Raw genomic sequence first — 12054 nt, 5'->3', positions numbered from 1 at the left:
ACAGCTCGCCTCTCCCGAAGGCCTGGCTAAGGCTGCAGTTTCCTGTCCTCCTGGCCAGACACTAGCCAGTCAAGGTCCTGGAGGCTAACCTCCCCCCATCCTCAGGTAATCAAGCCCCTGGCGCAGCAGGCAGAACCGGCCCGCCGGAGCCGAGCAGAGGCCCCCCGTCCCAGGAGCCCCGAGAGGCGGCCGGAGGGGGACCGGCAGCTCCGGGGATCCTCGCCGCCCCCAAGGACGTCAGCCAGGACCCCTGAGAGGGAGCAGCGGACAGAGAGACATCTGCAGAGCAGCCGGGCAGCCCCAAGACAGCCTCCCGGAGGGTGCCAGAGTCAGGAGGCACCACCAGGACCCTGGGGCCTGCACCGACACCTGGAGGAGGGCCTGGGCCCGGGGCGCTGGCTAGGATTTGGGGTGCCCAGCCGGGGGGCTGCCGGAGCCCCAGAGGGAGCATGGCAGGGCCCTCCCAGGGAGTCTGAGGAGAGCTGGAGGCTGCTGGGCAGCCCCGCCTTTCACTGGGGGCGGTCAGAGGCCTGGGAGGAGCCCCCCAGTAATGGGCTACAGGAGCCCCCTGACAGGCCGGCTCAGAGGGGCTGGGGCAGCCTGCAGGAGCTGTCCGGTCCTCAGCAACCTGTGAGCTCCCCGGAGAACTCCGGGACAGGGGTGGCAGAATTCGCAAAATCCCAGAGGTCTGAGACACCCCCTGCTGCCAGCTGGGGGGTGGAGGGAACCTGCCCACACCTGCATGGCCCCGAGCAGCCGCCCGAGCTTGACTGGAGGGACCTGGTGAGTCTTCTCGGGGCACCCAGAGAGAGGGCCTGGACCCACTTGGAGGAGCCAGCGCTCCCCTGCCATCTTCCCAGGCTGGACTGGGAGGGCCTCCTGGAGCTCCTGCGGGCCCAGCTGCCCCACAAGGACTCGCCTGGACCCTGGGCTGGCCCAGGCACCACTTCTCCAGGCACGAAGGTTACCCTGGAGCTGGAGCCAGAGCCACACCGCCAGCCTGAAGGAGAGGCAGGGGCTACCCTCATCAATGGATACAGCCCCGGGCAGTGGGCCCAGGGCTCCAGCCAGGCACCCGGCCTCCCCAGCACCTCCACCCAGTGGCCAAAGACCAAAGTGACAAGCGGACCAGAGACCTCACCGACGGCTGGTCTGGAGGAGAGGGACCAGCTGGGGAGCAGGAGCCCGGCAGAGGGCCCCAGCCCACCCCAGTGGGAGGTAAGTCAGCCTCACTTCCCAGGGTGGCGGGGGGTGTTTGGAAGTCAGCGTCACCCCAGGCGAGTGTCCAGGAAAAGGCTCCCCCCATGGACTCCTCCTCCCTCCCGAACAAAATCTTTCCCTATCGCCAAGCTGGACAGTGATAATAACCAACGCTTTTTTATTTTATTTTATTTTATTTTTGTCTTTTTGCTATTTCTTTGGGCCGCTCCCGCGGCATATGGAGGTTCCCAGGCTAGGGGTCCAATTGGAGCCATAGCTGCCGGCCTACGCCGGAGCCACAGCAACGCGGGATCGGAGCCGCGTCTGCAACCTACACCACAGCTCACGGCAACGCTGGATCGTTACCCCACTGAGCGAGGGCAGGGACCGAACCCGCAACCTCATGGTTCCTAGTCGGATTCATCAACCACTGCGCCACGATGGGAACTCCAACCAGCGCTTTTTTGAGCATTTACTCTGTGCTAAGCCTTGGTCTGAAAGTTTTCTGGTGTTTTCCTCATTTAATCTCCTTGGCCATCTGATGAGAAAGGCACAATCCATTTACAGATAAGGAAACTGAAGCCCAGAGAGGTTAAGCCACTCACCCAAAGTCACACAGCCAGTAAGGGCTGGGGGGAGGGGTGGACCCCAGGTCTGGCTCTGTGTAGATCCCCTGAGGCCTCAAGCAAGATGCTGTGGCCAGGGTCTTCTCCCTTCCCTCCCGGGTGCCCCTACAGCACCCGGTTTGTGTTGCCTCTGGTGGTTTCTGCCTGGCCCTGTCTGGGACTCTAGCCCATGGAGTCCCCTCCTGCTTGCTGTCTTTCAAGTTTCTCAAAGGTCAGGACAGCTTCGCTTATCCCCTGCGGCCCCTCTGTCTCCTCTCAGGCAAAAGGAAGTGGTTGCACAAATGCTCACAGAGCTGGGCTGCCTGCCGAGAGAGCTGCTTAAGTGAGGGCCTATGCACCAAGCAGCTCCAATGCTTGGCACATAGGAGGTGCTCGCCGAGTACCTACCCTGTCTCTTTGGCCCAAGAGCAGAATCACAGAGTCAGCATTTATCTGAAGATGGTGAGCGGGAAGGGTCCTGGAGGCAGAGGCTGCAGGCTGCCTTCAGCTCACAGCATGTGGGTTTGGACACAGCTTCTCTTGGTCCTGGTCTTCCCTGTAAAGTGGGACCAACTGCTCCCCTGACAGGCGCCAGTGGGACGATATGGAGGCTCCTGCGCCTTCAGCTAAACCCTCCTCTCTACGATGTGCACGCCCTGTCACCCACAGGGGAGAGTTTACAGGGTGCCAGGGGCTCCTGGGCTGGTGCTTTACATGCACAGCTGGATACAAGGCTCAGACTCATTAAGCATTTGCCAGGCACACATATGTCAAGAGAAGTGAGATCAAAGTATCGGTTCCAGTGCCTGAGCTTTTAAAAATTCATTCATTCATTAAATTTTGGCTATGCCTCCAACATGCAGAAGTTCCCAGGCCAGGGATTGAAACTGCACCACAGCAGCAAGCCCAGCCACAGCAGTGACAATGCTGGATACTTAACCACTAGGCCACCAGGGAACTCCAGCAAAGCCTGAGCTTTTAACCACTCTGTTGGGGAGCCCCTGAGCCCATGGCAGGACTAGGGAGCCTCCGTGTCTGTTCTTCCCTGAGGCTGCTATGATTTGTCCTCTGATCAACTTAATGCACTGACACCAGTGATGCAGGGATGAGCCAGCTTGGTCTTGCCCTTGGAACCAAAAGGAGATTTGGGGATTTGGGGCACCACATGAGAGGTGGCTGTCAGGCTGGTGGGAGAGGCAGGTGGACCACAGGCAGCTCAGGGCGGAGAAGATGCTGCATCCCAGTGGATGCAGGGGTGCTGCAGGCTGGCCTGCTTAAATGGGAAGGGGTGGGGGCAGAGAGATTCCAGCTAGAGTTACTCTATGGTGAAGCTCGGAGGCCCCTGGGCGGTTAGGAGATGGTGACTGGGGAGGGGTGGGAGCACTAGGTGCCTAAGGGTGTTTCAAAGATGACACAGGAGAAGCATTCACCAGGGCCTGCGGGGGCTCCAGCGGGTCACCTCTAGGAGATCCTTGGCATGGCATCCCTCCTGGCCTTCTACCCCGGATTTGCCCTTCGTTGTGCTGTGCCCTGTTCTGAGATGCCTTCCTTGAATACTCACCCCACCCCTGGGTTGGTGATTTTTCCCTTCTGGGCTTGGTGGTTCTGCTACTCTTCATCTGATCATGCTTAATTGTCCTTCCCCTTAAGAAACATGAGCTCCTTGCAAGCAAGAACTGCACCAACACTATCTCTGTACCTCTGGCTCCTGGTCCAGGGTCTGACACAAAGGAGGAACTCCTTGGCTGGTTGACCAGTAAATACATGGATGCTTGAGGGTTTGGAAGAAATAGATGGAGGGTGGGTCGGTCAGTGGGCAGATGATGGATGAACGATGGATGACAGACATGTGAACTGGTGATAGACAGATGATATATGTTGGACAAGTGAGAAATAGATACTGAATGGGTGACAGATGGGTGGATGGATGGGTGGATGGGTGATGAATGGAACAGAGGATGGGTATTGGCTAGACAGACGATGCTCAGATGATGGATGGCGTGATTAACGGATGGATGAATGTTGGGGAGAACACAGGCAGATGGGTGTTGCAGGGATGGGTAAATCTGGAAGGTGGATGATGGATGGTGAATGGATGTTGCGGAGATGGGTAGATGGATGATGGACAAATGGATGTTGGATGGATTCAGGAAGGATACATGGATATAGGATGGATGGAGAGATGGTGCATACATTGGAGATGGATGTATTGGGATAATGGATGTTAGATAGAAAATGGGTGGATGACACAGGCTGGATTTTGAATGGTTGGGTGGATATACATGGATCTATTGATGACGGATTCTAGGTGGATGTTAGATGGATGGATGATGAATGAATGGATAAGAGGCTGGGTACATGGGAGTTCCTGTCGTGGCTCAGTGGTTAACAAACGCGACTATCCATGAGGACGCAGGATCCCTGACCTTGCTCAGTGGGTTAAGGATCCAGGGTTGCCGTCAGCTGTGGTGTAAACTGCAGACACAGCGCGGATCTGGCATTGCTACAGCTCCGATTCGACCCCTAGCCTAGGAACCTCCATATGCTGCAAGTGCAGCCCTAAAAAGACCAAAAAAAAAAAAAAAAAAGGTAGGATAGATGGTTGGAACCTGGGAACAACCTGACCTAAGCTGTATTCTTTCTTATCTCCAGTTCCAATCAAAGGCGCCTGAGGAGTCAGAACGAAGCAGAAGCCAAGACTCCCCGACTGACCAGAAGCAGGCAGACTCGGTAGTTGGATCATGGGTGTGGGCACACAGGGAGGGGACATCAGGTTGGAGGTGGGCCGAGGTCCTCAGATGAGCTCCAGCATCATCCAGACCAAGGTTGGCTCTGCCTTGGGGTCCTTCAGAAGAAGGATTCCAGAAGAGCTGGGCAGCAAGGGCCACTTTTTGGCCCGGGAACCTGGGTGGGTGGATAATCCTGGGGTCAGAAGTCCAGGGCTCTGCTTTCAACTTGCTAGGATGCCCTGAAAAGGTCACTGCCCTTCCCTGGGCCAGTGGCAGTTTGGCCCTGATGTTCTCCGAAGGCAAGGTCCTTCTGGTTCTGGAGGGCTGGCCAGGCTGGGAGAAAGGGTAGGGTTTCCAGGAGCCGGAGCCAGAGGAACACCAAGGGGGTACGGAAGTCAGCTGGGCCTGGAGGCTCTCCAGGGTCCCGGGGCGGGGCGGGAGAGCAAGGGTGGGACCCGCCGAGGCTGCCCTGAGGCCTGGCTGCAGCTGGAGCAGCTGCTCCGCCCCGCCCCTGCCCATGACCTGCCAAACAGACTGTTCTCATCACCCGCAGCCTCCAGAGAGGTGAGGTCAGAGCCGAGGGCCTGGGGCAGCGGGAGGCGGGGAGGAGACAGGGCTGTTTGAGGCTGAGCTCTCCTAATCCTGCTGTCCTGCTGTTCCCTCGAAGCCGGGTGTGATGGGGGGCGTCTGTCTGGCAGCCCAGAGCCCCAAAATCTGGCCCTGCTGCTAGTCAGAGCTGGGGGGATAAAGAGCAGATGGGGAAACAAGGGGCAGGACAGTTGTCCTAGATCACATAGCTGGTTGGTGGCGGTGGCTGGGCTCCAATTAGGACCCAGGGCTCAGGACTCCCAGCAACGCCGCTTCCCGGCTCTGCCCTGATTGCCAGCGTGGCCTCCCGCCATAGAAGCAGCAACCTAAACTGCTTGGTGGGCCAGGTTTGCCATCTGTGAAATGGGAGAGGACAGGGGACTGGTCACTAAGCACCCTGCCCGCTCTCACAGGGACTCTGGCACCGTTGCGCTTCCTCTTTCTGGATTATTTCCTCATACTTCCTGGGGTGTGTGAACAAAGAGGAAATAGCAATGCAGGGGTCCCCCTCCAGTCATCATGAAATAGGCCGGCCCCAGCAACATAGAAAACCTCTCACTCCACCTCCGGGAAGCCTGGGTTGGACAGAATTGATAACTGCCTCCTTCATGCAGCATGCATGCAGGCAGGCAGGCACTCACAAACCCTCAGAGAGCACTTGTGCCTGGGTGTGGGCCAGAGGTGAACTGGAGCCCGGGCACAGAGCCCACGGTCTAGTGTCAGGGCTGTGATGGGGATGTGGTGACAGAGTGGGGACCCTCCTCCCCCCAAAACCCCCTGGACCTGTGTTTTGATGCTTCATGTCCCATGTCCAGAGACTCTGGACTCTGGAGAGTTGGGACAGCTGAGCTCTGTCCTGCCTCTGCCAGTCACCTGCTATGTGATGTTGGGCAAATGCCTCTGCCATACTGGGGTCTCAGTTTCCCCAACAAGGACAACTCCAAAGGGGGTGCGCCTGGGGGCTCTGCTGGGTGTGGCTGTAGACGCCTGTGACTCCTTCACAAAGGTGAGGAGAGAGGCGGATGGGGGGCCCCGGGGTTAGGAGGCCCATGGGTGAGCCCTTGGCTCCCATGGTTGTTGGGAGAAGAAAGAGGGGCCCAGAGTTTCTCCATCTTTAGACATTTCAAGAGCAGCTGGAAGTATGTAGTTATAGACTAAACCTCTTGATTATTTAATACTGGAACGTGATACAAATAATCTGAAAACCCCATGCGGGCTGAACACACATCTGTGGTCCCCAAGCCCCTCCTGCTCATCCCCAGGGGTGCCGAGCCCCGGGAGAGCTGTCGGCCGACACCACGCGGTGTGGACAAGAAAGATGGGGACCCAGGGCCTTTGAGGTGGGCATGGCAGCACGGGCAGGGGAGGCTGTCGTCAGAGACTCCCCCATCCCATCAAAGGGACTTGGGGACCAACACTGGACCCTGTTTGACAGGCAGACAAGAGGCCAGCAGAGGGCAAGGCCGGGAGCCCGCTCAAGGGCCGACTGGTGACCTCATGGCGGATGCCCGGGGACCGTCCCACGCTGTTCAATCCGTTCCTGCTGTCTCTGGGGGTCCTCAGGTGGCAAAGGGTAGGCTGGCTCCAGTGGGGCGGGAGGGGTGAGGGTGGGGAGAGGGGGGAGGGGAGGGAAGAGGCTGGTGTTAGTCAAAGAAGAGTGAGGCGGGGCCGAGAGAGCGCGATTTGAGGCCCCCATGGTCTCTGAAGTGAGTGGGGTGTCTCACCTGCAGGACCAGGCTGGGGCCCTTTTCAGCTTTCAGGGTAAGGGTGATGGAATAATCCACGCAGCCGAAAGCTCCCAATCAGCAAACAGGCCGAGGGGAGCCAGACTGGGGGAAGGGGGAGAGGGAAGGGGGCCGGTGAGGGGCTCCGGATTGCAGAGCGTGTCTCAGACCTGGGCCCAGGCCAGTTGCACAAACATCTGGCATTACGTAACCCATCGCCTGCCCAGAGAGGGCTGTAAACACTCAGGCCTCTGGTTCAGGGTTTCCTCCAGGGCAGAGAGGGGAGGCAGCTGTGACCTGCTCTCTCCTGCCCCCTCCACAATGGGAGGGAAGAGGCCCAGCCACCTCCAGGGGCCACAGGCAGGCTTGTGGGGTCTCTTGTCTCAGTGACAGGCTGACCGTTGTACTCTCATTGGCTTGGGGGCTGGTGCTTGGCGGGCAGGTGAAAGTATACCCATTCTACAGATGAAGGACTGAGACCCAGGGAGGTGAGGCTGACATGCCCAGGGTTGCCCAGCTAGGGTTTAGAGGAGCCAGCCTCTTGCTGATTTTCCTTATGCCTGGATAGAATGGCTGCAGCCAGATGCACCAAGCCGCAGCAGCCACATCTGCCTAATGGGGAAAAAAATCTATGGAGCCGATCAGATCAGGGTGGCAGGAAGGGCTCAGAGAAATCAGGATGCACAGAGGCGTGATGGGGGGAGAGGTGGTGTCCAAACACTAACTTTTCCATCCATTTCTTTCTTTCTTTTTTTTTGTCTTTTTAGGGTCACACTCACGGCATATGGAGGTTCCCAGGCTAGGGGTCGAATCGGAGCTACAGTTGCTGGCCTACACCACAGCCACAGCAACGCGGGATCCTTAACCTTCTGAGCGAGGCTGGGGATCGAACCTGAATCCTCATGGATACCAGTCGGATTCATTAACCACTGAGTCACGACGGGAACTCCCATCCACTCCATTTCTATATACTAATAATGAAAGCGCAGCAAGATAAATCAGAGCAACCATCCCCTTCATAATTTCCTCTCTGCTGCTCTTTGGGGGTTAAGGCACAAGGATAACCAGGCAAACGTGTGGTTTTTCTGGGCAGGAGGGTGGTATCTTGAAGCCATGGGCGGGAATTACCTTATCAGCCTAACTAAAGGTCACTGCAACACAGTCGTTCCAGCGGGAGGGGGCAGCTAAGTTCCTGGTTTGGGGGGGGGGAGAAATGGGGAAATGGGCTCTGGGATGATATTGATGGTGATGATAGTCAGCATTTATTGTGCACCTACTATGTGCCCAGTTCTGTGTCCAGCACATGGCATCCCTGGCTGCATGGATTCCTCACCATTCAGTTCGTATTGTCCACTTATAGATGAAGAAAGGCAACTCCCTTGTTCTGGGTCACACAAAAGGGAGAGCTAGGATTTGAACCCTGCTCTGGCTGACTTCACCACCCCCTCCACCTCTGTGCATCCTGATCTCCCTCAATCCTTCTTGCAGCCCCGAGAGTTCTGGTAGGTTTTCCCCATTAGACAGATGTGGCAACTGAGGCTCAATGAGTTTGTAGCTGTTCTCTTATCAGGGAAAGAGGCAAATCAGGAGCTGAGAGATGGAACTACTGGTGGAGCCTCCCAGACAGTTGCTTAGAGCAGCTTCAAACATTTTTTGGGCTAGAGAGTGAAATTAGTCCCAGGTCAAGAGCCAGGAAGCCTGGACTAGAGTTCTGTCCCTGCCCCTAACTTGTGTGACTTTGGGCCATTATCTCCCTTCTTTGAGCCTCATATCATTATCCTCAGTGGAGAAACAGTTTGAGAATGGATAATCCCAGCGTTTGGTGGCTCTGTTTGATAAGTCACTTCTGGGTCCCCGAGGCTGTGTCATCCCTGTCCTACCAGGACAAGCTGCGGTAGAGAAGCTTTTGTGCATTTGTTCACTTGACCAGTGTTTACTAAGGACCTGGTGTGGGCTGAGGCCCAGGGCTGGCCTACAAGATAGAACAAAACCCACTCTGCGCCCGCCCACAAGGAACTCACAGTTTGTGCGGACACTGACATAGAACTGGTGAGAACACAGTGTGGCCATGGCTTGGGCTGGGGAGTGTCCAGAGGCCAGGAGCTCTGGGCAGGGAGCTTCTAAGTCTGTGCTGGGGGGCACTCTGGCTTCCTTTGGACTGCGATTTGAAGGGTGAGGAGGAATTTTCCAGGCAAACAAACATCTGGAGGGAAGGGAGGCAGAGGGTAAGTGTATGTGTGTGTGTGTACGCGCGTGTTGGGACATAAGAGGACAGGAAGGGAAGTATTCCAGACACAGCACAGAACACCTGGTGCAGTTAGGGAGGGACAGGGGACCTGGCTTATGCTGGGAACTCCCAGTGGTCCCCTGCTGTATATCCCATGTGTGTGGAGCATGCGTGTCTAATGATGGAGGCGAGCAGGTGGGGCCAGATGATAATGGACACTGACTGCCTGGCATAAGAATGGACCTATCAGCTTTGCAGAAGTGAAGAACTTGGAGCAGGGCAGTGGTCTGAGCACCATGTTGCGGGTACTACCCGGGGAGTCTCAGTGGCCAAGAAACCAGCAAGGAGGCTGGTGTGGTCAAAGAGCCCACACCACTGTGCCTAGGGCATTGGTGGTAGCTGAGGCCTTCTGTTTTGTTTTGTTTTCATTTTCTTTCTTTTGAGGGCCACACCTATGGCCTGTGGGAGTTCCTGGGCTCGGGGTCCAATTGTAGCTACAGCTGCTAGCCTATGCCACAGCCACAGCAATGCCGGATCCTTTAACCCTCTATGTGAGGCCAGGGATCACACACACCCATATCCTCTTGCATACTAGTTGGGGTCTTAACCTGCTGGGCCACGACAGGAACTGCTGAGGTCCTCTGTTTACTCTCCCAAGGACCAAATGCCTGAGGGACATGCAGGGGTTAGGTGGGAACACAGCACAGGGATGCCAGCAGGTCAGTGCCTTAGAGGATGGATTTACCTTTGGCCTCGTTCCTCAGGGTGGAGGAGAGAATTCCAGGAGGAAATCTGGGAAAACTTAAGCTCCTTGAGCCTCTGAGGCCCTTGAATCTGTGACATGGGGATAGTAATTACAATCATGGGAGCAATTGTTCTTGAACCCCAAACTGAGATGGCAGAATCATTGAAATGGTAGTTATTCCAAGCTCCCCACCTCCCTAACTAAGGATCACTAACTAGGGATCGAGGTGTTGTAGGTGCGTGACTGAAATTAACACTTAATCCTTACAGCAGCCATGTGAGATAATAGCATTATCCCATTTTACAGAGGGCAGAGTTGGGGCACAGAGAAGTTAAGTACCTTGCTTAATGCAACACAGGGCTTGAATCACAATGCCTCATAAACCACCCCATGCATTTAGCAACTTACTCCACCACAGTCCCTCCTCGGCCGCAGGCTTAGATCAGCTGCGGGCAAAAGGCTTCCTACAAACCACAAAGTGCACTGGGAAAGTGAGAAAAGGGTGTAGTTCACACTCGAGAACCCCAAGTGAGGTTCTTTTTTTTGGGGGGGGGCTTTTTAAGGCCACACCCGGGGCCTATGGAAGTTCTCAGGCTAGGGATCAAATCGGCATTGCCGCTTCTGGCCTAGGCCTGGGCCACAGCCAGGGCAAGGCCAAATTCAAGCCGAATCTGCAACTTGGGCAACTCGGATACTTAACCCGCTGAGCAAGGGCAGGGATCAAACTCACATCCTCATGGATACTAGTCGGGTTCCTTACCGCTGAGCCACAACAGGAACTCCCCAAGTAAGGTTCTTAAACCCAGAAAGACCCCCGTGAGGAGGAGTTATTTAGGGAAAGAATCACAATCACAGAACTCACTTGTGCTAGGAATTACATCTCTTCTTACTGTGCGACTTTGGGCAAGGGGGCTTACCTCTCTGAGCCTCCGTTTTCTCATTAGTAAAATGGGGACAGGGATATCCCTCTGTCAGGTCTGCGGTAAGGACAAAAGTCGATGACATATGTAACGAGTGGGGCTCTCGAGTGGGACCCGCTAAGTTGGTAGCACTGAGGCTTTCCCCATGTTGCCATCAAACGGAGGCGCCGAGCCCCAATGGACCCCTAACTCCTTCCGGCGGCTGGGGCCCGGGCGGGCAGCCATGGCTGGGCGAGGAGATGCCACACCCGGCTGCCCCCACCCCGCACTCCTGCGCCGTGACCCGACGGAGTCACCTGCACACTGGGCCCTTCCTTCCTCCCAGCGCGCCCGCGGCCAGAGCCGGGCTCGCCCTCCCTTCCCTCCGCCCCCATCCGCCTACGGGGACCGCCCCCGCTCCCCCCTGTCCCGTCGGGGAAGACCCCGCCCCCTGGCCCATTCTGCGCTCCCATTGGCCGGCCCACGGACCCCGCCGCTGTTTGTCCCGGCTTCCCCGCCGCCCATTGGCCCGCCCGGGTCCTCCCAGGAAGTTTGAAAAAAAAAAAAAGTTTTATGGGCGGATGGAAGGGGCCGGGGCAACGCCGGGGAAGGGAAGGGCCGGAGGAGCGGCGGCGGGCAGCCGAGAGGGGCGGCGGCGGAGGCGGCGGCGGGATTCCCGCGCCGCTGAGCCCGGCCCGAGAGCCCTTTCCACCTTCCTGCCTCCTGCTCCCGCCGCCCCGGGGTGCCGCCATGACGGTGAGTGCCCCCTCCCCAGGGGCAGCCCCTCTGTGCCCCAGGCCGGGTGGAGAGTGACGGCCCGAGCCAGAGCCGAGCCGCTCCCCTCCTGGGCAGCCCCCTCCTCACTTCCCTGAGGCGAGAGGAGGTCTCGGCCGGAAGACAGGGCCACCCCAGCGGCACCGGCCGGCCGTCCTGCCTCACCTTCCCCCGGCCTCCTCACTTTTCCCGGCCAACAGCCCAGGCGGGCGACCCCGGTGGAAATGGGAACTCTCGGTCCCAGGCACCACCCCCTCACTTTTGCGGGACCAATCACGGGCAGATTCGGGGTGGCCCTTTCCCATCTCCCCTCCAACCCCCCTGAGTGAAAACCTGATCTGATTCTTCCAAATCGCCAGATCTGTAGGGTTCCAGGGCTCTGGAGGAGCAGAGATGGGCCTGGCCTGGGTCTGGGTCTCGCCGGGGGCTCCTGGTTCGGATGGGTCGCGCCGATCCGGGCTGGGAAGACTGTCCGCCCGTGTGGGCGCTGGCCGGAGGAGCTGGGTGGGTGAGAAGGGGCTACCCCGCCCCACCCTGTCCCAGCCCATTCAGGGATTTCTGAA

At 57.6% G+C, this 12054-nt stretch overlaps 1 protein-coding gene across 3 annotated transcripts in view; it reads left to right on the top strand.

The window, feature by feature from the left end:
* TRIOBP (TRIO and F-actin binding protein) overlaps positions 1–12054 on the top strand; it is a 66589-nt gene that overhangs the window by 26075 nt on the left and 28460 nt on the right. For 2 of the 3 annotated variants that reach the window (XM_013997526.2, XM_013997529.2), the window contains exon 1: positions 11276–11473. In XM_013997526.2, coding sequence (XP_013852980.1) covers positions 11291–11473 — 183 coding nt within the window. In that variant the 5' untranslated portion in view covers positions 11276–11290. Of the gene's footprint in view, positions 1–105; positions 1219–4457; positions 4536–6557; positions 6696–11275; positions 11474–12054 lie in introns of those variants that run through there. The other variant, XM_021091502.1, reaches the window with a different exon arrangement.

The sequence above is a fragment of the Sus scrofa genome, chromosome 5, assembly GCF_000003025.6.
Source record: "Sus scrofa isolate TJ Tabasco breed Duroc chromosome 5, Sscrofa11.1, whole genome shotgun sequence".
Taxonomy (NCBI): Eukaryota; Metazoa; Chordata; class Mammalia; order Artiodactyla; family Suidae; genus Sus; species Sus scrofa.
The sequence above is the reverse complement of the archived record's forward strand: the minus strand, read 5'-3'. Positions and strand labels throughout refer to the sequence as shown.